Below are 25,333 nucleotides of genomic sequence, written 5' to 3'. Positions count from 1 at the left end.
CAGGCCTGGACTTCTGTGCTGTTTCTCTGCCAACCTGAACTGAACGGAGAAAAGAATCAATTGTTATTAAAGAGGGTGTAGTAATGTACGTGCGGCAAGGAGACGTGGCTTCGGAAGGCAGTGCAGTGGGGCGCTGATGCCCGGATTCTAGTCTCATCCTTGCTGATGGCCAGCTGCGTGACCTGGAGCAAGTCACTCAATGTGCAGGACATTATTTGTCCCATCTGTCGCTTAATGGGCAAGGCATTACTTGTCTCATCTGTGAAATGAAGGGGTTGTGACTATGACTTGGACTTATTTTGGTATCATGAGAAGGGACACCGGATGGATCTACAGCGACATTGCCGGAGGCTGCGTGGGAGGTGGCTTGGCGAGGGGCCATGGTGGGAGCAGAGAGAGCATGGCAGTGGCTGCGGCTGCGGCTGTCGTCTTGCAGAGGGGCAGAGGAGGCTCGGGCTAGGGAAGTGGTGCAGACACAGGGGGAAAAGAGCAGGTCTAGAATATATTTGGAGGGAGAAACATTGCTCTTCTCATTGCTCTTGGATCAGGGGACCCATGTCACCAATTTCATTTTGATCTTGTAAGAGTAAAACGTGTATTAGGTAACCATGCAGAGATGTCAAGGAAGAAGCTGGATATTTGATTTCTGGACTTCAGGGGAGAAGGGTCAGTGCCAGAAACGACAATGTGTGAGTCAGCACACGCAAGATAGAGATATGGAAAGGCAGGATATTCCAACTCATAATAACGCCTGAGTCATTGTATGCAACGTATTTAAAGGCATGGGACTACCCACAGTAGCGGAATGTGTGGCTCGAGAAAGGCCAAAGGCAAAGTGAGGAAAGGAGAAAAGAACCATGTGGCACAGTTAGGCAGTGAGTGAGGTAGACGTACGTAAGGCATTTACTGAATGAGGTAGAAGGAAAAGCAGAGAGTTTGGTCGTGGAAAAGCCTACAAGATGCAAGTGGTCCAAAGGCGGGGTAGGGGGGGAGTGGTTGACTCTCATGCTGAAAGACCTTGATGCCCGTCAGTGGAGAAGATATCTCAGTGGATTAGACAGTGTGGTGACATTAGAATTTAAGGGAAGAACCAGTAAAGCATGGCATCATCCAAAATCAGGCAGGAAAGACCTGTAGGGAGTATTGACAAGAGAGAAATTGATAATGGGATCTAATTCTAGTATTCTTGCCAGTGTCAATGATGAGATTTACTGAACTCTGGTCACTGACTCTTCATGCAAACCTTGGAGTAGGCACAAGTATCATTTTGTAAGTGGGGAGGCTGAGGGTTGATTGAAGTTCATTAACCTACTTCTGATTTATCTTGTGCTTGTGGAGCTCAGACTCAGACTCCTGGGTCTCAACTCAACCCTGTAAGAATTTTCAGGGAATTAAAAGTGGACAGCTTGGAGGCCCCTGAGCTATAATGATTAAGGGCAGTGGGTACTCAATGCTCATACAGGGAGTTTGGACCATGAAAGGAAGGAGAAAAACAGGATAGTTGAGGGACTGGACTGAATCAGGGTTCTGAAGAAAAGAGGAAATGCATGCTATTGGCAGGGAGATGAAGACTGCTGTGGGCCAGGGGATAGGGTAAGGACCCGGGGGGTGGGAAGGGATGGCACCCTTGACAGAGAAAGAGAAAGTATATTACTTCCTTTTGAAGAAAGGATGAAAAGATAGTGGTAGAAACCATATACAGAGGAATGTGTATGGGGTTGAGGGCAGTGGTCCCAAAGGTCTGGACGGACAGTTTCCATCACACTATAACTCCAAAAGTGAAATCATTGTATATCAAATGGGAATGATGGAGTCCTCGAGGAAGTAATTGAGAGCAATAAGCAAAATGTCACTTTGGGACTATCTCTTTAGGAATGAGGAATTAATGGGGAGAGTGATTGCCAAAGAACCCTTTCCTTGCCCCCATCTTCTGGGGTGTCTTTTTTGTTTCAGGATCAAGGTCAACCCATAGCTCTGACACACAGATCCTTTACTTCTGGGCCCTGCCTGCCCACCCCGGCACTCGGGCCCTCCCACCATCTCCCTCTCTACCTGTCTCCCTGCTGTGCTCAGCCCTTAGAACCTTTCCTCTTTGCTCAAAGCAACCTTTGTGCAGATCTTGGTGTCTGCCTGGAGTGCCTTACTTCATCTCCTTCCTTTGGGGAATCCCTCTTACCCTTCAGGACCAACTCACATGTCAGCTCCTCAAAGGTTTTCCTTGACCGTCTTGGGCAGAGAGAGCTCATTCCTTTGCTCAGATGCTGTGCAGAATTGTGCTTAGGAATAAGAACTCTGCAGTCACACTACCTGGGGTTCAATCCTGGCTCTACTGTTTGTTAGTTTTGTGTCCTTGGGCACCTGATGGAACCTCTCTCTGTGCCGAGGTTTCCTTGACTTTACAGTGGAACTAATAATAATAATAATAATAATAATAATAGGATCCACCTCATTGGGTTTTTATGAGGATTAAATGAAATAAAGCTTGGCAAGCTTTTAGAACAGAAAGGACATATGGTAGTTTGTGTATGAAAGTAGACTATTATCATGCAGCTTTTCCTTCAGTCATGCAATTTGCGTGAATTTCTCGTATAGATCTGTGTCCATATTTCTCTTCTAACACCTACTGTACTCTTTGATCTTTCCCCCGATTGTGGATCCTTACTGGATAGGGTACAGATTTTATTATTTTGGTCTCACACACCTCTTACATTGCTATGACATCGCCTGGCATGAAATGGGTATTCAGTAGTTGATTGATTGGTTGATAGCTAATTCTAGCTCAGATGAGTATGATTTATGATTGTTTATGGAGAGTTTCCATAGAAACTTGATTTCATTTTTCTAGCAACCTCACAAAGGAGACAGAAATAGCAATGGCTTCATTTCTCAGGAAATGTGAAAAATAAGAGCAATTCAGTTCTGCTTTATTTTATAGTTTAAGTGTAAAAATATGCAGAAATGTCCTTTTATTAAATAAGTCAAATATGATCAGAAAAGAAGGGAGTTTAATGAGCCACAAAGAATTCTTCAGTGAATTTTAAAGAGGTATTATTTTTTATTTACTGTTTATAGGAGGAAATCACAACCTTTTGAAAGCATGTCTTTTTTTCTTTGTTACTTCAACAAATATTTACTGAGTATCTACTGTGAGCCAAGTACTTTTCTAGGCACAGAGCATACAATGGGGAAGAAAACAAGTAAAGTTTCCCACTTTCACCTTACCGGGTGGAGTTGGGCAATAACAAAACAAAAATGTAATATGAAGCATACCTATTTTTGTACAATTTATTTATTTTTATTATTTTTTAAAGATTTTATTTATTTATTTGACACAGAGAGAGAGATCACAAGTAGGCAGAGAGGCTTGCAGAGAGAGAGAGAGGGGGAAGCAGGCTCCCCACTGAGCAGACAGCCTGATGTGGGGACTGGATCCCAGGACCCTGAGATCATGACCTGAGCCGAAGGCAGAGGCTTTACCCACTGAGCAACCCAGGCACCCTATTTTTGTACAGTTTAGAGAAAATATCTGTGTCTTTTTTTTTTTTTTAAAGACTTTTATTTATCTATTTATTTGACACACAGAGATCGCAAGTAGGCAGAGAGGCAGGCAGGGAGAGAGAGAGAAGCAGGCTCCCTGCCGAGCAGAGAGCCCGATGCGGGGCTCGATTCCAGGACGCTGGGATCATGACCTGAGCCAAAGGCAGAGGCCCAACCCACTGAGCCACCAAGGCACCCGAAAATATCCATGTCTTTTAAAAGCTAAGTTGAAATATATTAAATTCTGTATTTTTTTTTTTTCAGTTACTTGAATCCAGAGACCATCATTTTGTCTGGCTATCCAGTCTCCTCTTAAGATCATTATGATAGGGCTTCCAACATTTATTTCAAATTTCTTCAGACCTGCAATTAGTGGTGGACAGCAGTTTGTCCACCAGATTACTTTAAAAAACAATAATAGGGGCGCCTGGGTGGCTCAGTGGGTTAAGCCGCTGCCTTCGGCTCAGGTCATGATCTCAGGGTCCTGGGATTGAGTCCCGCTTCGGGCTCTCTGCTTGGTGGTGAGCCTGCTTCCCTCTCTCTCTCTCTGCCTGCCTCTCGGTCTACTTGTGGTCTCTCTCTGTCAAGTAAATAAGAACAACAACAACAACAATAACAACAACTGAAGATTAATGAAAATAGTTCTGAAATACAGTTTGTATAATTGATAATGAACAGGCTGAGAGAATGATTCTTGGCGGTCTTTGACTATTCATGGCAATTACTTAATAAAGTGGTAACAAAGTAATTAGCAAAGTGTAGCATTTTGATATATAATGTGTTACATTATAAACACATCATAAAAATGTGATCATGAAGTTGTGTGGGTTTTCTTTTTATTAGACTGGTTTTTTTTTTAAGGCCTCCATATTTCACTTATTTGAATGGTTTAGAGCAGGGCCATTGACATGAACAGACTCAGAAACATAATTACCTTTTTAGTTCAGTGAGAAGGAAATCAAATACAGATGAGCTTACTTCATAATTACTTGCATAAAAATAGTGTGATGACACATTGTGATGTCCTCTGGCTTCTGCTTTTGGTTTAATCACCAAAGTAGGTGAAAGTGTTTCTTTTCCTTTAAAACTATCAGTGTTCTGATAAGTTATCCATTTTTGAGTATTTTAATCTGACACTTAGAGCATGTCCCTGCATTGCTGTAAATAATGGATATTTTGGATAGTAATGGAAGTGAATTAATCCTGAACCATAAAGCAAGGAAAGAAATCTGATATTGGGCTTTCCTGAAAGACACACAAGGCATCGTTGGTGACATAGGTGCCCCCATCAGTACTTCTGAGGATCCCTTCGAATGGGGAGGTATGCGCAAGTTCATTATGGCCACTCTTGAAATCATGGTGGTGTCCAGTGACTTGGTCCATGTGTTCCTATTTTTTTGTTTGCTTGTTTTGTTGCTCGCTTGCTTGTTTTTCTGGCGTATGCTTTTAAGGAACGGTAGGAACTTTGACTTTTACTATGTGTCTGGGGAGTTTGGGGAGGTTTGGGGGACTTCAAGTGGCATAATCTAACTTTATGAGATTACCCTGGCTGCTCTTTTGAGACTAGAGGGAAGGGAGGCAAGGGTAGGCTGGTGAGGCCAGTTAAGAGACTTATCCAGGTATAAGATGATGGTGGATTGGAGCAGGTGGTAGAGTAGAGGCAGTGAGAAGTGGTTGGAGTCTGGCTACGTTCTGCAAGATGTTGAGACAAGACAAACAGAATCCCAGTTTCAGTGGATGGTCCTCCTCTTCTGATTCTGAACTGTTGGCTAGGCTAGTTACTTTCTATGCTAGGACAGGGCTTTATAAAATTTACTTTGCATATGAATCACTTGGGGATATTTTTGGATGCTGGTTCTGGTTAAGTAGGTCTTGGAGAGGGTAGGAGGACTAATAATCTGTATTGCTAACATTAACTCCAAGTGAAGATGCTGTTGCTACTAGTTTAAGGACCTAACTCTTCCATGGCATAGTCCTTGTTGAATTTCTGGAGTCTGTTGAACTGTCAATCCTCTTAACCAAGATCTAGACATTTCTGTACTAAATAACTTGGGCATGGAAGAAAGGACAGTGTTAGGGTCAGCAGAGAGCAGTAAGAAGGTTATCTTGGGACCTAATGGACACAGGAGCAGGGATGGATGCAGAGGAAGAACAGAAGCAGAAATGAGCACCTTCCTTCATTTGCATGGTGTTTGTTCCCATCTCCAGTTCTGGCAGTCTAGGAAGCTGAATTTAATCATACTATACCTTGGAGGATATTAATTAGCAGGCAGATTTGGGATGTTAAATCTACTTGAAATTTTTTACTGGCTATGCATCACATACAATATAATTTTAAATAGTACATGAATATTTTAAGTGGCCCGTGCACCACTAATATTTTCTTATAATATCAGTAGTTCTGTTACCTTCTATTTATGGTATGAGTTTAGTTATCTGCTTTCCTCTGCATGCAGTGATCCTGTCTCATTTGTGTTTCTGTCTCTAGGCTCTGCCCATCATCATGGCTCAATAAATGGAGAGGGGCCTGGGTTATCTTGGCCAGAGATTCTATAATAGATGTAGGTAAACTCTCTTGGGTCTCAATGTTAGCATCATTGGTGCTAGAACATAATAATTTTAACAAAAATATAAATACCTGGGGAAAAATGTTCTCAGAATCTTCTAATCAGTTCTCAGTGAATAAAGGTTTTAGTGGTGCTTTGAGAATATAAATTAGGACTAATATATTTAAGAAAGAAAATGCTAAATTGTTTTAAAAGTCTGCATTTAAAAATCTCAGCTTTTTAAAGGTGAGCTTTCCTAATTTATTTTAGGGAAAAAAACTAGATATTTGCAAACTGGAAATACAAACTACTTTTTTTTTTTTGCATTTTTAAAAATTATTATTATTTTTTATAAACATATAATGTATTTTTATCCCCAGGGTACAGGTCTGTGAATCGCCAGGTTTACACACTTCACAGCACTCACGATAGCACATACCCTCCCCAATGTCCATAACCGCCCTCCCCCTCTCCCAACCCCACCTCCCCCCAGCAACCCCCAGTTTGTTTTGTGAGATTAAGAGTCACTTATGGTTTGTCTCCCTCCCAATCCCATCTTGTTTCATTTATTCTTCTCCTATCCCCCTAAACCCCCATGTTGCATCTCCACATCCTCATATCAGGGAGATCATATGATAGTTGTCTTTCTCCGATTGACTTACATCACTAAGCATGATACCCTCTAGTTCCATCCACGTTGTCGCAAATGGCAAGATTTCATTTCTTTTGATGGCTGCATAGTATTCCATTGTGTATATATACCACATCTTTTTTATCCATTCATCTGTTGATGGACATGTAGGTTCTTTCCATAGTTTGGCTATTGTAGACATTGCTGCTATAAACAGTTGGGTGCACGTGCCCCTTCGGATCACTACGTTTGTATCTTTAGGATAAATACCCAGTAGTGCAATTGCTGGGTCAAAGGGTAGTTGTATTTTCAACATTTTGAGGAACCTCCATGCTGTTTTCCAGAGTGGTTGCACCAGCTTGCATTCCCACCAAGAGTGTAGGAGGGTTCCCCTTTCTCTGCATCCTCGCCAGCATCTGTCATTTCCTGACCTGTTAATTTTAGCCATTCTGACTGGTGTGAGGTGATATCTCATTGTTGTTTTGATTTGTATTTCCCTGATGCCGAGTGACGTGGAGCACTTTTTCATGTGTCTATTGGCCATCTGGATGTCTTCTTTGCAGAAATGTCTGTTCATATCCTCTGCCCATTTCTTGATTGGATTGTTTGTTCTTTGGGTGTTGAGTTTGCTAAGTTCCTTATAGATTTTGGACACTAGCCCTTTATCTGATATGTCGTTTGCAAATATCTTCTCCCATTCTGTCAGTTGTCTTTTGGTTTTGTTAACTGTTTCCTTTGCTGTGCAAAAGCTTTTGATCTTGATGAAATCCCAATAGTTCATTTTTGTCCTTGCTTCCCTTGCCTTTGCCGATGTTCCTAGGAAGATGTTGCTGCGGCTGAGGTCGAAGAGGTTGCTGCCTGCATTCTCCTCAAGGATTTTGATGGATTCCTTTCTCACATTGAGGTCCTTCACCCATTTTGAGTCTATTTTCGTGTGTGGTGTAAGGAAGTGGTCCAATTTCATTTTTCTGCATGTGGCTGTCCAATTTTCCCAGCACCATTTATTGAAGAGGCTTTTTTCCATTGGACATTCTTTCCTGCTTTGTAGAAGATTAGTTGACCATAGAGTTGAGGGTCTATTTCTGGGTTCTCTGTTCTGTTCCATTGATCTATGTGTCTGTTTTTGTGCCAGTACCATGCTGTCTTGATGATGACAGCTTTGTAATAGAGCTTGAAGTCTGGAATTGTGATGCCACCAACTTTGGCTTTCTTTTTCAATATTCCTTTGGCTATTTGAGGTCTTTTCTGGTTCCATATAAATTTTAGGATTATTTGTTCCATTTCTTTGAAAAAAATGGATGGTATTTTGATAGGGATTGCATTAAATGTGTAGATTGCTTTAGGTAGCATGGACATTTTCACAATATTTATTCTTCCAATCCAGGAGCATGGAACATTTTTCCATTTCTTTGTGTCTTCCTCAATTTCTTTCATGAGTACTTTATAGTTTTCTGCATATAGATTCTTAGCCTCTTTGGTTAGGTTTATTCCTAGGTATCTTATAGTTTTGGGTGCAATTATAAATGGGATTGACTCCTTAATTTCTCTTTCTTCTGTCTTGTTGTTGGTGTAGAGAAATGCAACTGATTTCTGTGCATTGATTTTATATCCTGACACTTTACTGAATTCCTGTATGAGTTCTAGCAGTTTTGGAGTGGAGTCTTTTGGGTTTTCCACATATAGTATCATATCATCTGCGAAGAGTGATAGTTTGACTTCTTCTTTGCTGATTTGGATGCCTTTAATTTCCTTTTGTTGTCTGATTGCTGAGGCTAGGACTTCTAGTATTATGTTGAATAGCAGTGGTGATAATGGACATCCCTGCCGTGTTCCTGACCTTAACGGAAAAGCTTTCAGTTTTTCTCCATTGAGAATGATATTTGCAGTGGGTTTTTCATAGATGGCTTTGATAATATTGAGGTATGTGCCCTCTATCCCTACACTTTGAAGAGTTTTGATCAGGAAGGGATGCTGTACTTTGTCAAATGCTTTTTCAGCATCTATGGAGAGTATCATATGGTTCTTGTTCTTTCTTTTATTAATGTGTTGTATCACATTGATTGATTTGTGGATGTTGAACCAACCTTGCAGCCCTGGAATAAATCCCACTTGGTCGTGGTGAATAATCCTTTTGATGTACTGTTGAATCCTATTGGCTAGTATTTTGGTGAGAATTTTTGCATCTGTGTTCATCAAGGATATTGGTCTGTATTTCTCTTTTTTGATGGGATCCTTGTCTGGTTTGGGGATCAAGGTGATGCTGGCCTCATAAAATGAGTTTGGAAGTTTTCCTTCCATTTCTATTTTTTGGAACAGTTTCAGGAGAATAGGAATTAATTCTTCTTTAAATGTTTGGTAGAATTCTCCTGGGAAGCCGTCAGGCCCTGGGCTTTTGTTTGTTTGGAGATTTTTGATGACTGTTTCAATCTTCTTACTGGTTATGGGCCTGTTCAGGCTTTCCATTTCTTCCTGGTTCAGTTGTGGTAGTTTATATGCCTCTAGAAATGGATCAGTTTCCTCCAGATTGTCAGATTTGTTGGCGTAGAGTTGCTCATAGTATGTTCTTATAATTGTCTGTATTTCTTGGGTGTTAGTTGTGATCTCTCCTCTTTCATTCATAATTTTATTTATTTGGGTCCTTTCTCTTTTCTTTTTGATAAGTCTGGCCAGGGGTTTATCAATCTTATTGATTCTTTCAAAGAACCAGCTCCTAGTTTCATTGATTTGTTCTATTGTTTTTTTGCTTTCTATTTCATTGATTTCTGCTCTGATCTTTATGATTTCTCTTCTCCTGCTGGGTTTAGGGTTTCTTTCTTGTTCTTTCTCCAGCTCCTTTAGGTGTAGGATTAGGTTGTGTACTTGAGACCTTTCTTGTTTCTTGAGAAAGGCTTGTACCGCTATATATTTTCCTTTCAGGACTGCCTTTGCTGTGTCCCACAGATTTTGAACCGTTGTGTTTTCATTATCATTTGTTTCCATGAATTTTTTCAATTCTTCTTTAATTTCCTGGTTGACCCATTCATTCTTTAGAAGGATGCTGTTTAGTCTCCATGTATTTGGGTTCTTTCTAGCTTTCCTCTTGTGATTGAGTTCTAGCTTCAGAGCATTGTGGTCTGAAAACATGCAGGGAATGATCCCAATCTTTTGATACCGATTGAGACCTGATTTAGGACCCAGGATGTGATCTATTCTGGAGAAGGTTCCATGTGCACTAGAGAAGAATGTGTATTCTGTTGCTTTGGGATGAAACGTTCTGAATATATCTGTGATGTCCATCTGGTCCAGTGTGTCATTTAAGGCCTTTATTTCCTTGTTGATCTTTTGCTTGGATGATCTGTCCATTTCAGTGAGGGGAGTGTTCAAGTCCCCTACTATTATTGTATTATTGTTGATGTGTTTCTTTGATTTTGTTATTAATTGGTTGATATAGTTGGCTGCTCCCATGTTAGGGGCTTAGATATTTCAAATTGTTAGATCTTCTTGTTGGACAGACCCTTTGAGTATGATATAGTGTCCTTCCTCATCTCTTATTATAGTCTTTGGCTTAAAATATAATTGATCTGATATAAGGATTGCCACTCCAGCTTTCTTCTGATGCCCATTAGCATGGTAAATTGTTTTCCACCCCCTCACTTTAAATCTGGAGGTGTCTTCGCGTCTAAAATGAGTTTCTTGTAAGCAACATATAGATGGGTTTTGTTTTTTTATCCATTCTGATACCCTGTGTCTTTTGATTGGGGCATTTAGCCCATTAACATTCAGGGTAACTATTGAGAGATATGAATTTAGTGCCATTATATTGCCTGTAAGGTGACTGTTACTGTATATTGTCTCTGTGCCTTTCTAATCTACTACTTTTAGGCTCTCTCTTTGCTTAGAGGACCCCTTTCAATATTTCCTGTAGAGCTGGTTTGGTGTTTGCAAATTCTTTCAGTTTTTGTTTGTCCTGGAAGCTTTTTCTCTCTCCTTCTATTTTCAATGATAGCCTAGCTGGATAGAGTATTCTTGGCTGCATGTTTTTCTCGTTTAGTGCTCTGAATATATCATGCCAGCTCTTTCTGGCCTGCCAGGTCTCTGTGGATAAGTCTGCTGCCAATCTAATATTTTTACCATTGTATGTTACAGACTTCTTTTCCCGGGCTGCTTTCAGGATTTTCTCTTTGTCACTAAGACTTGTAAATTTTACTATTAGGTGATGGGGGTGGGCTTATTCTTGTTGATTTTGAGGGGGGTTCTCTGCACTTCCTGGATTTTGATGCTTGTTCCTTTTGCCATATTAGGGAAATTCTCTCCAATAATTCTCTCCAATAGACCTTCTGCTCCCCTCTCTGTTTCTTCTTCTTCTGGAATCCCAATTATTCTAATGTTGTTTCATCTTATGGTGTCACTTATCTCTCGAATTCTCCCCTCGTGGTCCAGTAGCTGTTCGTCCCTCTTTTGCTCGGGTTCTTTATTCTCTGTCATTTGGTCTTCTATATCACTAATTCTTTCTTCTGCCTCATTGATCCTAGCAGTGAGAGCCTCCATTTTTTATTGCACCTCATTAATAGCTTTTTTTAATTTCAACTTGATTAGATTTTAGTTCTTTAATTTCTCCAGAAAGGGCTTTTATATCTCCAGAGAGGGTTTCTCTAATATCTTCCATGCCTTTTTCGAGCCTGGCTAGAACCTTCAGAATCATTATTCTGAACTCTAGATCTGACATATTACCAATGTCTGTGTTGATTAGGTCCCCAGCCTTTGATACTGCCTCTTGTTCTTTTGTTTGTGGTGATTTTTTCCGCCTTGTCATTTTGTCCAGTTAAGAGGATATGAAGGATCAAATAAAATACTAAAAGGGTGGCAAAGACCCCAGAAAAATGCGCTGTAACCAAATCAGAAGAGACTCCAAATTGTGGGGGGGAGAAAGAGGATAAAAAGAGGTTCCGGGAAAAAAAAAGAAAGAAAAAGAAAAAGAAAAAAAATTTAAAAAATAAAACAAAGAAAAATATGAAAAAGAAAGAAAAAATATATATTTTAGATAAACCAGTCAGAAAACGTTTAAAAAAGAAAAGGGTAAACGTTTTAAAAAATTTAGTAGAAGAAAAAAAAGAAAGAAAAAAAAATTGAAAAAAAAAATTGAATTAACCACAAGACTAAAGAATCATGGGAAGAAAGCCATGAGTTCCGTGCTTTGCTTTCTCCTCCTCTGGAATTCCGCTGCTGTCCTAGGTATTGAACCTGCTTTCCTTGATAGATGAACTTCGTCCTGGCTGGATATTTTGTTGATCTTCTGGGGGAGGGGTCTGTTGTAGTGACTCTCAAGTGTCTTTGCCCGAGGCGGAATTGCACCGCTCTTACGGGGTGCTAGACTAAGTAATCCGCTCGGGTTCACTTTTGGGAGCTTTTGTTCCCTGAACGCTTTCCGTAGAGTCCTGGAGGACGGGAATGAAAATTGTGGCTCCCAGTCTCCGGCCCGGAGGAGTAGCGAGCCCGGGGCCCCACTCCTCAGTGCGCCCCCAGAGAACAGCACCCAATCACTCCCGTATCCCCAGCCTCCAGCCATGCTCCGAGCTCACCGAGCCTGCGACAGGTTCAAGGTAACCCCGAGTTGAGAGTTCAGTCCGCAGCTCTGTCTCTGTAGCCGGCTTCTCCATTCTAATACCTGTGAGCTCTGCGACACTCTGACATCCCCGATCCTTCTGTGACCCTGCGGGACCTGGGGCCACGCTGACCCTGCGTGGGCTTCACCCCGGTTTAGCCTCTGGAGCAATGTCCCTCAGTGGAACAGACTTTTAAAAGTCCTGATTTTGTGTTCCGTTGCTCCGCGGCTTGCAGGGAGCCAGCCCCTCCCCCCGCAGCACATCTTCCCATCGTTTTGGATTCACTTCTCTGCCAGTCCTACCTTTCAGAAAGTGGTTGATTTTCTGTTTCTAGAATTGCTGTTCTTCTTCTCTTCGATCTCCCGTTGGATTTGTAGGTGTTTGCAATGTTTAGACAAGCTATCGAGCTGATCTTCTGCTACCAGATGTAGTCTCAGCCTGCTACTTCTCCGCCATCTTGACTCCCTACAAACTACTTTTTATCCATTTTCTCACCTTCCCTTAAGTAAGAATGGGAAGATAGTAACAAAGGAGTATTTTTTCTTTCCCCCCCTTTTCTTCCTTTCTCTTCCTTCCTTCCTTCCTTTCTTTCAGGAAAGCTTTAGGAAAATAGGGAGAATTTAAAGAAGAAAATAAAAATCACACTGTTTCCCACCATGAAGAGATAACATGTCATGTTTTCTCTCTCTCTCTCTCTCTCTCTCTCTGTGTGTGTGTGTGTGTGTGTGTGTGTGTATGTGTATATGTATCTGTCCATTTTGTAATATTTTTGTTGGCTTTTGTAGTCAGGGTAATTGAATTGGGAAACATGCTTTCCTCTTCAATTGTCTGGAATAGTTTGTGTGGAACTGCATTACTTCTTCCTTGTATATTTGTGTAATTTACCAGATAAACTTTCCAGGACTGACATTTCCTTTTGGGAAAGTTACCTATTTCTTTGTTGTAGTACAACAAAGAAAGTACCTATTTCTTTGTCAAGAAATTTATCCAGTTCATCTAAGTTGGTAAATATACTGAGATGAATGTATTTATAATATCCCCTGTTATCCTTTTAATGTCTATAAAATCTGTAATGATGTCATCTCTGTCATTTCTGATGTGGTAATGTGTGTCTTTCTTTTTTGGCTAAAAAACAAAGGTTGTCTGTTTTATTAGCTAAAAATTTATCAACCTGGCTAAATGTTTCCCAGTTTTATTGGTCTCAAGTAAATAGCTTTTGATTTCATTGATTTTTCTCTATTGCTTTTTGGTTTTCTATTTGGTTTGATTTCAACTGATGTAGTTTTCCCCCTTTTTTTCTACTTAATTTGGGCTTAATTTGCTTAAGATAAAAGCAAAATTCATTGATTTGAGATCTCTTTTCTGATACAGGTGTTTTGTGCTATACATTTCCCCAAAATACTGATTTAGTGTCTTTCCATACATTTTTACATTGCCATATTCTTTCACTACAGAATATATTCTAATTTCTTTTTATTTTTTCTTTGATTAGTGGGTTATTTTTTATATTGTGTTACTTAGTTTAAAATTATTTGGAGATTTTTTTCCCCTGAGCTATTTCTATTGTGAATTTCTAATTTAATTCCATTGTGGTCAGATGGCATGCTTTTTTTGTGAATTGAATTCTTTTAAGTTTGTGGAGCCTGGTTTACTAACCCAGAAGTTGGTCTATCTCAATACGTGTTCATTGTGAACTTAAGAAGAAAAATACATATTTTGCCCTTGTAAGGTGAAGTATTGTTGAAATTAAGCTAAGTCAATTTGGTTGACAGTGTCGTTTAAGTCCTCCATATTCTTACTGATATATTTTTTTTACTTGTTCTATAAGTTGTGGGAGAGAGATAATATATTTATGACTCTAGTTGTGAATTTGTCTATTTCTCCTTGTAGACCTATCTGTTTTGGCTTATGTGTTTTGAAGTTCTTATTAGATGTAAAAATGTTTAGGATTTTTTGGTCTTCCTGATTAGCTATACCCTTTGTCATTATGAAATGGCTTTCTCTATCCTTGGTATTATTCTTTGTTCTAAAAGTTTGTTTGTTTGATATTAATATCCAGTTTCAAAAATTAATATTAGCATGTTATTATCTTATTCATTTCTTCCATTTTTAACCTACTTCTATCTTTATATTTACAGTGCATTTCTCCTAGGTAGCACCTTGTTTGGTCTTGCTTTTTTTTTTTTTTTTCCATTATGACAATCTCTGTTTTTTAATTGGGGATGTTTAGGCCATTTGTATTTAATGCACTTATAGGTATAATTAGGTTTAAGTCTACAGTATTGTTATTTACTTTTTATTTATTTCATGTATTCTATATTCTCTTTTCCTCTTTTTTTCTTTTTGCCTTTTTTAATTGTTAAGAGTGTTTTTTTTATGATTCCATTTTATCTCCTTTAACATTTTTATTTTGCTACTTTAGAGTTGTTTTAAGGTTTATTGTATATGTATTTATCTGGCATACCATAGAAACTCAATATACTTATTGAATGAACCAATGAGTGCCCTGGTACCTAGGTTAAAAGGCTGCTGAGAGCCAGAGGCATCAAGAATGGTCATCAGTCCTGTGTTATTAGTCATTCTTTTCCAGATTTTGTTTTCCTCTTTCACACGAAGTTATTATGGGTATTCGCTCTAATATTTCTGTCTTGATGTTTGTCTCTTGAGGTTAGGTGTCTGTACCTCCCTCCCTCTGCCCCCCTTAATGTTTTAACAAATAGATACTTTATACTTAGGTGGAGCTTTCTGCAGGCTTTTTGGAAAGTGTGTGGATTGAGTCTGTGACCTTGACCTATCATGGCCAAGCCCCAAAAGTAACATCCTTATCAGGAAGAACCAGACATTTTTTTGAGGTATTGGGTAGGAAAAATCTTCAAAATAATGGTCTAAATTTAAGATTAGCTGATCTCAGCAAAGCTACACACATAAAGGAAACTCAGATCTAACAGATTTTCCCCATTCTTGGAATGCCACCAGTTATTTGAAGGCTCTTAAATGTTAAAAATGAAATCACTGATCTTCCTGATTAAGAAAGAAAGAAAGATAAAGCATCTCTCTCTCTCTTTTTCTTTTCAGCAAGTAACTGGCAGAAGTTTTGGTGATAAAGATTTTCGGACGGGGTTAGAAAATGGAATCCTTCTCTGCGAGTAAGTATCCCCTATTATTCAGTTGGTTTTAATCAAGAAAAATCATTCATGCCATTTAGTTCATCTGTAAAAGTTTGCTTTTTTTTGACAGATAGAGATCACAACTAGGGAGAGAGGCAGGCAGAGAGAGAGAGAGAGAGGAGGAAGCAGGCTCAAAAGTTTGCTTTTTTTTTTTCAATTTATTTGCTGTTTGATTCTGAAATTTTGAAACATCCCCAGGCTAGACGGTACACATAAGTAGTGTACAGTAGGGAATGGTGGGGACTGTGGCAATTTCTAATTAGATAAAGAAGTACCTGGTGGCTACTGCCCCAACCAACATTTACATTGTAGGAATCCAGACCCCAAGGGATGGGAAGGATGTGGACCCAACCATAGTAAAAGTGGCCGCTCTTCTCCCCCTTTTCTCCAAAACAAAAGCAGTTTGTATCAGGTGAAAGCAATGCATCTACTTACTTACAATATCTTAAAACATGACAGGTGACGTTCCTCACTGGGCTTGCTCCTCTGATGCATTTTGATTATATTCAATTTAAGCTCTTGGCAAATTTCCAACATGAATAATAACTGCACTGTTCAGCTTTTATGTGCTGAACCCAACTTTTATCGTAAGTACTGCTATGATGATGGAGACAAGAGCTTTCTGTGAAGTGGTTCTAGACACAAGGTAAGCGAGAACTTTAACACCTATATGGGGATGAACATATACTTTAAGATCTCAGGTTTTGAATTTAATAGGTTCTGTAATTTGGTACTGCTTTTTGTTCGGTGAAATGTACACACAGAAAATGCACAGCTGCAAATAGACATAGTCCGATGGGATTCGAGGACTGTGTACGTGCACATAGCCTACACCCTGACTGAGAGAGGACAGCAAGTGCCCTCCTGTCCCTTCCCAGTCCATCTCTACCACCTCCAGAAAAGTACTGTCCTCATTTCTATCACCATAACATTTATTTGCCTTACATCTTGAACTTTATGTCAGTGAAATGACATAGAATGAACACACTCTTATTTTGGCAACTTCCAGAATATTGTTTGACACCCACTGGGATAGTTGAAAGACTTTGGGTTTTGGAACCTGAGAACTAGAAACTCAAGTCTTAAATTATTTAACCTTCTTGAGTCTCAATTTTTCTCTCTAAAATGGTAATAAAAAAGTGATAACTTTTGCCTGTTTCATAAACTATTTGTGAATTTCAACAAAATAATGTGGATGAGGTGCTTTTTAAAATTTTTTAAAAATTCTTTTTTAAAAAAATTACATTTGCCATGGCACCTTTCAACACAGTTCACGCCAGCGCTTTTTTCCTGCTCCCGCCGTCCCTTCTTCTTCAAAGGGAAATTTACATGCCCTGATTGCCATTTCCATGCATTCTTTCCTGTGAAGTCTCTTCTCTCTTCTCATACTTCCTTCACTGCCTCATTTCCCTTTATTCCGTCTAAATGAGAGCTCATCTCTTAGATAAACCGTAATTAGTTTAGCATCTCACCAGAGACAAACGCAGGCAGACTCCCGACACTTCCCTTGTGTTCTGACACCTGCTTCTGCAATGAGTCTGAGCTGAGCCTTCTCCTGATGTTAACAGAGTAGCCACAGTCTGATCTAATGTATGTGCATTGTGCTCTCTTAACCCTGTTGAAGTGGGTCTTTGGGTACCGATTTTTGCATACTAACATGGGCTCCAAAGATTTTGGTAGGCGTTCACCTCTCCACTATTCTCCCATGAATAAATCTGTCAGGGAGTAGTATAGCCTGCCAGACTGGATGGAGCAGGTTCATCTGAAGACGAGGCTCTGGGTCTGGAGACTTTTGCATGCATAGAACTTGCTTCTTGAGGTGCCTGGGGGGCTCAGTCACTTTAGCGTCTGCCTTCAGCTCAGGTCCTGATCCCAAGGTCCTGGGATCGAGCCCCCTCATTGGGCTCCCTGGTCAGCAGGGAGTCTACTTCTCCCTCTCACTCTGCCCCACACCCTGCTTGTGGGTGCTCCCTCTCTCAAATAAATAAATAAAATCTTTAAAAAAAAAAAAAGAGAACTTGCCTCTTACCTAGATGAAGAGGTTGAGTTAGAGTACGGATTCTGTCATGTGAGCATTGGCATTCCTTGGTGGCCTTTTAGAAACACGTTAATGAATGTTAAGGTTGTTTAGGGGTGGAGGGGTGGGGCTTGGGTCTAGGCCATGGTTAAGAAATATTATGGTTAGACAAGAGGGAGGCACAGATTATAGCCAGGGAACTCTTGAAATAAATAAAGGGTTTGGACTGCCGACAGCCAAGAATGAAGTGGAGGGACCTGGCCAATGCGGAGGCTTGGACAAGTGTTACTGAATGAGTACGTGGGCCAAAACTCAGGATAAGTGAGTTATTGTCTAAGTCTTCTCCCTGCAGAGGATCAGACTCACTGGTGTAGTTGAAGGAGTCTGAGGACCAGGGAGGGTCAAGTTCTGGCTTCCCTGTGGGACTCCAGCTGGCTGCCCCGGCAATGAGTTTGCTGAGGTGAAATGAACTGCGTTGGCGGCCTGAGGCAAGGAGAGCCATGGCCTGAGCCTCCGCCAGAGCCTTTGAGGGCAAGCTGGGTCAGCAGCTGGAGAAACCAGATACAAACCTGTGTCTAAGTCCAGGAGCTCTAGAGCAATGAGAAGCGAAGGCCTGGGCCAGGAGCTGGATGCCCTGAAGGCTGGGAGAAATGGAGGAGGAAGATCTTCCTGTCCTCTCTGGTCAGGGCATAGAGGTGGGGCAAGTTTTATCTGAGCTGAAGTGTGTGGGGCTGCTGAAGCCTGAGGTTGGCAAGCGTCTCTCCTGGGACTTGGATCCAAAGACCATTCTGGCAACGAGGAGAATGTTCTCGTTGTTCATCGTTCTAGGGGTGGAGTTGGCTAATGGCAGGGGCCCCCAAAAGGCAGGACGTTTCCCAGATGGTGGATCCTTACAGGTTTGAGACACCTGTGTTTGGAGAGTAGATGAGAACACAGAAGGCTGTGCCTCTCTCTAGAACCGGAGGGAATTTGGGGGATGCTGGTGATTCAGGGGCTCTAACTCAAAACCTTCCGCCGTGTAGCAACATTTTAACAATGTAAGAACTCCCTGCAATTTCAAATCTTGGAAAATAGCAATTCAGCTCTTCTGAGACTGAGGCTTTCATAACAGACAGCCCTCTTTTGGAAAATTGTTAGGGCTTTTCAACTTTGTATTATTCCAAACAGAAGCCCGGTTGGTGTCTTGTAATAGTGTTATGACCCCAGCTGAAGAAGCCACAGACGGCCTTAGTGAACGCTCCCTTTTGTTCCACAGACTCTCATCTTTTTGTCTGAGTTTGATCGGCTCTAAGGGTTGGTTGCAGCTGGAGAGACATCATGTGCTTTGTTCACGAAACATTTCCCAAGTTGTTCATGAGTCTGAAAAAAATTCATAGTTCTTGTCAAACAGAGGACATCCTTCTGGGCCTGGGATCTGATTTTTTTCTTGCCGAACTTTCACGTGGCCTCTAAGGACTATCCTCATACCCGTTTTACAGAGGAATTAAGTGGGGCATAGGGGGAAATTAAGTGGGGCACAGAGGACTGCCTAAGGTTATACAGGTAAGAAAGATTTACATGCGGAAGTCTAATTTCTTATCTTTTGCTCTTAACAAGTGTCCTGTGCCCACAACTGTGATTTTAGTGGCAGAGAAAAGTGAGAGCTTTGGGGTTGGTGATGTTGGCCTGGGATCGGTGCCAGAAAACGTCAGGTATGGGGAGGAGCGCAGTACAGAGGACAGCCACTGGGTCTTGACGGGACAGAACATAAAGAAGGATGACGTGGGGTTGGTGGTCTGGGATGTAAGCATCAAGGGCCTGATGGTCCTTTTACTATTCTTTTCTTTTTTTTTTTCTTTTTTACAGAGAGAGAGAGAGAGATTACAAGTAGGCCGAGCAGCAGCCAGAGAGGGGAGGAAGCAGGCTCCCTGCCAAGCAGAGAGCCCGATACGGGGCTCGATCCCAGGACCCTGAGATCATGACCTGAGCTGAAGGCAGAGGCTTAACCCACTGAGCCACCCAGGCGCCCCTTACTATTCTTTTCTTTTTTTTTTCCCCTTTCTTTTTTAAAGATTATTTATTTTAGAGAGAGAGAGCATGAGTGGGGGGCAGGGGCAGAGGGAGAGGAGAGAGAATCTCCAGCAGACTCCCCACTGACCGTGGAGCCTGACATGGGGCTTGGTCCCCGCACCCTGAGATCATGACCTGAACAGAAATCAAAGTTGGATGCTTAATGGACTGAGCCACCCTGGCGGCCATGGTGGTCCTTCTTAAGATATTAAGATAAAAAGGCGAGCCCAGTAAGAGTGAAAGCATGAGATAGCTGAGAGGATAAGGAGGCTGTAGTCAGGGGAGAAGGCCGGGGTTTCAGTCTTCTGTACTAGAGCCATCGGATGAGGCGAGAGAAAGGAGAGGGCTGGATGTTCACTGAAGGCTACAGAGACGAGGGAGAAAAGGCCGGCACCTCCAGGCAGCCCATAAAGTGGGAACTGAGTAGCTTCAGAGTCTTCGTGGGAGTTCTTGAACTCTGCCTGGGGAGTGCAGTATCCGTGGCTTTGCAGGGCTCCCCCCGTGTGCCGTGAGACTTACGTGTGAATGTGTAACTTACAGCGATAGCATGTGCAGACGAAACCGCACGTGCCAAGGAGAATTACAGTAGATGTGTTTTTGCTATCATCATTCCTCTCTTCCTCGGTTGTTTTTGCCAAGTGTCTATACTTGAGGTTTGGAGGTCAAACGCTCCAATGATGTGAGTCTTTGGCGGAGCAGTCCATAAAATGTCTGGGGTCAAAATGTGACCGGGCTGCAAACGTGTGACAAGTGTCATGCTGTTAGAAATGTTAAGCAAATACTGCAGACGTCCTGACAGACTTGAGGGTTTAAAAGGAAGGCTGCAAACAACCGTTCCCTAAGGAACACCCTCCCCGGACAGAGTCGCCGATGACCATCACTCCTTCCCAGTACCCAGAGCAGACGGTTTTGAAATAAATCCAGAAAGGAAAGTTTCTGACTTGTTTTCCTAACTCTGACTTTATTATTTAGAGAGAACTGTATGGAATTCTGTCTATACCAGGGGTTGGCAACAGGCTTGGCCTGTTTTTGTCCTGGCTTTCTTTCTTGCTAAGGATGGTTTTTACATTTTAAAAGGGTTGGAAATGACACAAAACAAGACTTCGTATGTGACTCCAAGAGCTTGGAATGTTTACTGTCTGGTCCTTTACAGAAAACGTTTGCCAGGCCATGAGGACTACGGGGATGAATTTTGGATGTAATTGTTTACCCTGGTAAAGTTAAGTAATTGACTCTGGGCAATGCGGAAATGGGAAAATAAAATACATTTTTAGGAAAGGTTTTCCCAGGACTTTTTGTAAGGTCCCCCTCCACCCAAATTTTTATTTTGAAAAATTTCAGACTTACAGAAAAGTGACAAGAATAATATAAGGATTCTGCACATACCTTAACTGCAACTAGAAGTAAATGATTCAGGAAGAAAGAGGGCTTTGCAGAAAGAGATAAAGAGTGGCAAAATGATCACAACTTCGACCCTTGTACAACATGGTTTGAACTGTGTGGGTCCATTTACATATGGAACTTTTCCATAAATACAGTCCAGTACTGCAAATATGTTTTCTTTCCTTACGATTTTCTTAACGTTTTCTTTTCCCAAGCTGACTTTATTGTAGGAATACAGCATAGAACTCATACAGCATATTAAATGTATGTTAATTGACTGTTGATGTTATCGGTAAGGCTTTTGGGCAACAGTAGGCTAAAAATCAGTAACTTTTGGAGGAGTTAGAAGTTCTAGAAGTTCTAGGTGGATTTTCAACTGTGCAGGGGGTCAACGCCCCCCCCCCCCACGCCGGTGGTTGTTCAAGATGCCTCACCTGTGATGGGATCTCGTTCTAGGGTGTGTGCTCTGCTCTCTCCTCCCTTCCCCTCCATGGTTTGATTTCTCATCCTCCCCCACCCTCTTTACTTTCTTTTTTGTTACCATCCAAAGACAGACACTTAAGAAAAGCCAGTTCCTATGCTTGTATGAGCGAGCACCATGGAAAGCGAGTGGATTGGGAAAACACTGAGGTTGAATCCTGTGAAATTGTGTAACTAGACAAAAAATAGTCGGAAAATGTGGTTTCACGAGATTCAACCTAGTAAACTCACATTGCTGGTGTGTGTCCATGTGTCCTCATGCCACTTACCTGGCCTCCTTGAGCCCCAGTTCCGTGAGCTATGACAAGCAGTACAATTGTACCTGATTAAGAGGGTTGATGAGAGGGTTAAATGAATTGATAATATGGCTACATCTCTTTGTTCAGTGCTTGGAACGTAGCAGGCCCTTAATTGTTAACTGCTGTCCCTTCGTGTGTGAAAGGGGAAGTCACTACCTCTTCGGGTCCCTGGGAGATTCCGGTAAGAGAGAACTACAGAGTGCTTGCCACTGTCTGGGGCTTGCTTGGCGCTCCGGACCCCTAGCTGTTCTCATTATGCTTGTTGGAAACAGGCCCGAAGTCAATTATGAATATGACATAGTCAGTGTAACTCCGTGTCACTGCGCACCCATCAGCTCTTTCTCCAGGGGCTGCCAACAAGCCGTGGGATGAACGCACTGGGGTTTTCCTTCCCAGCTTGTCTTGCCGAGCCTGTGATCAAAAACTGGGCAAGAAAGTTTGGGACCTTTACAAACCTGATCATCTGTGAATAATGAGCTTTGGCTGGCAGGGCTTGAGACCCAGAGTGATTGTTTTGAAAACAGTAACCTTGACCTCTGTGGTGATGTCATTTCCTCCCACTGTCCACAGTCTGTCATGGTTTCTTTCTCTGGGAAGCTGTTCCAGAATCTTCTGGGCAGCGCTGGTAGGTTACTGTCTGGCTTCCAAGTACCTGTACCACCTTCGAGCTAGCACGTATCCTGGTCTACTTCCGGAACCAGAGTGAAGGCTTCCTGAAGATCCCTTCTGTTTATCTGTGGTTTTACTTCATTGGACACTGGTCTGACACATAACACCTCTCTTACAGGCACTTCCTGAATACAGTGAGTCCAGTCGTGGCATTGCTCCCTAAGCTCCCTAATCATCAGTGACCTTAACTTTCTCCCAGTCTTAGCTGTCATTGTCAGTATTATCCTCTGTCTGTGTCCCGTCGCCTTTCCTCATTTCCCCTCTCCTTCCCTCCCCTTCCCTGTGCTCCTCTTTCTCCCCTTTTTCCTCTTTGCTCCTCTGACTCAGTTCCCTTCACACACACACACACACACACACACGCACACGCACACACACACAATTTTACATAAAGAATAGACCCATCCTTGAAGACTAAAGACGAAAGCATAGATGTACTTACTTTCTTTAAGTATAAAATTCTCCACTCCAGCTCCATCTTCATTGGAATTAATAGAGGTTGAACTTCTGGGTTTTTGTTCTGCAGACACATTTTCTTGGAATGTAAAGTCTGAGCATGTCCATTTGCAAATGACTGACCAATAGAGAATGTCTCAGTTCTTAACGCTGGTGAAATAATTTTCTGAAGATAAGAAATCTGCTGGCAAACATGTGTTTATATCATCGCTGATGAATGAGCTGCTTATTCTAAGAAGGGAGGCTTGTCCTGGATTCTTGTCCTGATTTCAGCAAGAGATGTGGCATGCCACAGATGTGTACTAGCCTTCTAGGACCGGCTGGCAGTTGTGGCTTTGTGTAGAGACATTTTTTCATGTGGAGGATTTGGTATTGACCATGTTCTGCGTAGCCTCAAAGTAGGAACTGAGGGCTGTAAAAAGGGAATGGAAAGCTTGATCCCTGCTCTTCAAGAGTTTTATAATGCCCTTGGGGCTTGAACGTATGTAGAAAGCAGTGTGTGAGTAGCAGTATAAACCAGTGTGTGAGTAAATCCAAGTGACTGAGATTTAATTGCCGAGGTTTACTAAGAAGTAAAACAAAGGGAGATTGTTACAGTTTGGGAACACTGGGGAGATGTTACATCAACTGAATTTTACTTAAGTTGAGAATAGGCTGAGGGAAAGAGCAGGGCATCCTTCATGGAGACAAGAGCAGAAGGCAAGGTTTGAAGTCAAGGAGTAGGCCGTGTTTGGCATACACAGAAGAGATCTGCTCTGACAGCGGTGGGGCGGGGCGGGAAGGTGGCTTCTCTTCCTTCATTCAACCAGGCTTTTTCAGAACCCACTTTCAAGTATGGTAAGTTACTAGAAAGCTGTACACTATGCAGTAAAATCCTGTAACGGGGCGCCCTGCTCAGATCTGGAATCTAAATCCTGACTCCATATGGGATATAAATCTCTGGTTCTCTTGTGGAAAAGACATTAAGGTAGAGACCTGAGTGAAAAGTAGAGATTAGTCAGGAAAGAGGGAAGGGAGATGGAAGTAGGGAGGAAGCATATTCTAGACTGGAAGAATGATATGTCTGAGGTCCCTAAGATGGAAGCTCGGTGCATTGAAGGAATTACAAGGGGACTCATGGTCAAAGGAGAGGGGATGAAGGTGTGAGATGAGGGTGGATGGAGAGGAGGAGGAGGAGGCAGGGGTGAGATTGCTCAGGGCCTTGGAAGTCACGGAAAGATTTTTGGGTTCGACCTCCAGAGCAATAGAAGTAAGAAGAATTCTGAAGAAATACGCAGGACTTGGTAGGGTAGAGGATATTGATAAGTCAAAGAAAGGGCTACAAAATAACTTCAGTGTTTATGTTGTTGATGGCCAGCAGAGTCAGGCTTCTGGTGCACACGGAGGCGGATCCTCTACTTGTTGGGACAGGTCATAATTTCAGTTTGGGCAGGGTGAGTTTGGGAAATAGCCCACCCAGGGGCCATCCTGTAGACTGCTGGGGACAAGGGTCTGGAGCTTAGAGGTGAGGCAGTGGATTTAGCTTTTTCGAATATGATTTGCCAGCCATTGTTGGACATCAAGGCCAAGCTGTGATAGAAGACAGACTCTCTGAGGAAAAGAGCACATCAAGAAAGAAGAGCAGAGCAAGGGCTCAGCAGTGAGGAAGCCTCCCCACTGGGTCAGGGGTAAGAGAAACAGAAGCTCACAAAGGGCTATCAGATGAGAGGAAACCCAAGGAAGTGTGGTGCCTTGGAAACCAAGGGCGCTAAGAAGACTTAAGAAGCTGGTGGTCACCTGTATGAAATGGCCCCAGGAGAGGTTAGCTCACACAAGGCTTCAGAAAAGGCCTGCCTCACTGGTAGTGGAAGGCGCTGGAGAGCTTTGTCAGTTAATAGTCATCTGTGGGAAAGGCCAGACCACCAATCATGAGTCAACCAAATTGTTGTGAGTCTGGCTCATTCTGTTGCATTGTTTCAACAGGCTCTTGGTAGAGACCTTATCTAATGTCAGCTATGTATGCAGTATTTTCCTCAACTATTAAAAAAGAAAACGGATTAGTCTGGACCAATCAATGGCTCCTTTGTAGAGTGATGGTGTAGTTTGTCAGTCAGTCAAGATGGTTTTGAGAGTAAAAGGGTTTTTTTTAAACCAGCTGAGACACTAAAACAACAAATGAAATCTAGACGGTCCTCAGCAAACAGGGATGTATGGTCGACCCAGTTGTTGGCAACCTGACTGCTGCCTTCTAATCACCATTGTTTTGTTCAGTATCTGCAAACCCCTCCCTTACTTAATCCTCACCTTGACCCTGGTAGGTGAGCAGCCTGGGCCAGCTCTTCCCACCTACCTTTGTAAGGATGAGGTGGAGACCCTGGCTGGTAGAGCACAGTGTGTCTTCGATCTCTTTGTCTGGAGCTCTTTCTCTAACCCAGATGCTCACTCGAATCTCAGCAACCTTGGGTCCTTTCACCCTTACTGATTTTGGCCTTAGCAGGCTGGTAAGAATTTGATAGGCCTTCTGTGTAGGGTTCTCCTTTG

General features: G+C 42.0%; 1 protein-coding gene across 7 annotated transcripts in view; it reads left to right on the top strand.

The window, feature by feature from the left end:
* LIMCH1 (LIM and calponin homology domains 1) overlaps positions 1 to 25,333 on the top strand; it is a 339,903-nt gene that overhangs the window by 123,231 nt on the left and 191,339 nt on the right. For all 7 annotated transcript variants that reach the window (XM_045996128.1, XM_045996150.1, XM_045996134.1 and 4 more), the window contains exon 2: positions 15,372 to 15,442. In XM_045996128.1, the coding sequence (XP_045852084.1) occupies positions 15,372 to 15,442 (71 nt within the window). The remainder of the gene's footprint in view (positions 1 to 15,371; positions 15,443 to 25,333) is intronic.

This window comes from Meles meles, chromosome 2 (genome assembly GCF_922984935.1).
Source record: "Meles meles chromosome 2, mMelMel3.1 paternal haplotype, whole genome shotgun sequence".
NCBI classification, from domain to species: domain Eukaryota; kingdom Metazoa; phylum Chordata; class Mammalia; order Carnivora; family Mustelidae; genus Meles; species Meles meles.
Note: the sequence above shows the minus strand (reverse complement) of the source record. Positions and strands in the feature narration are given on the sequence as shown.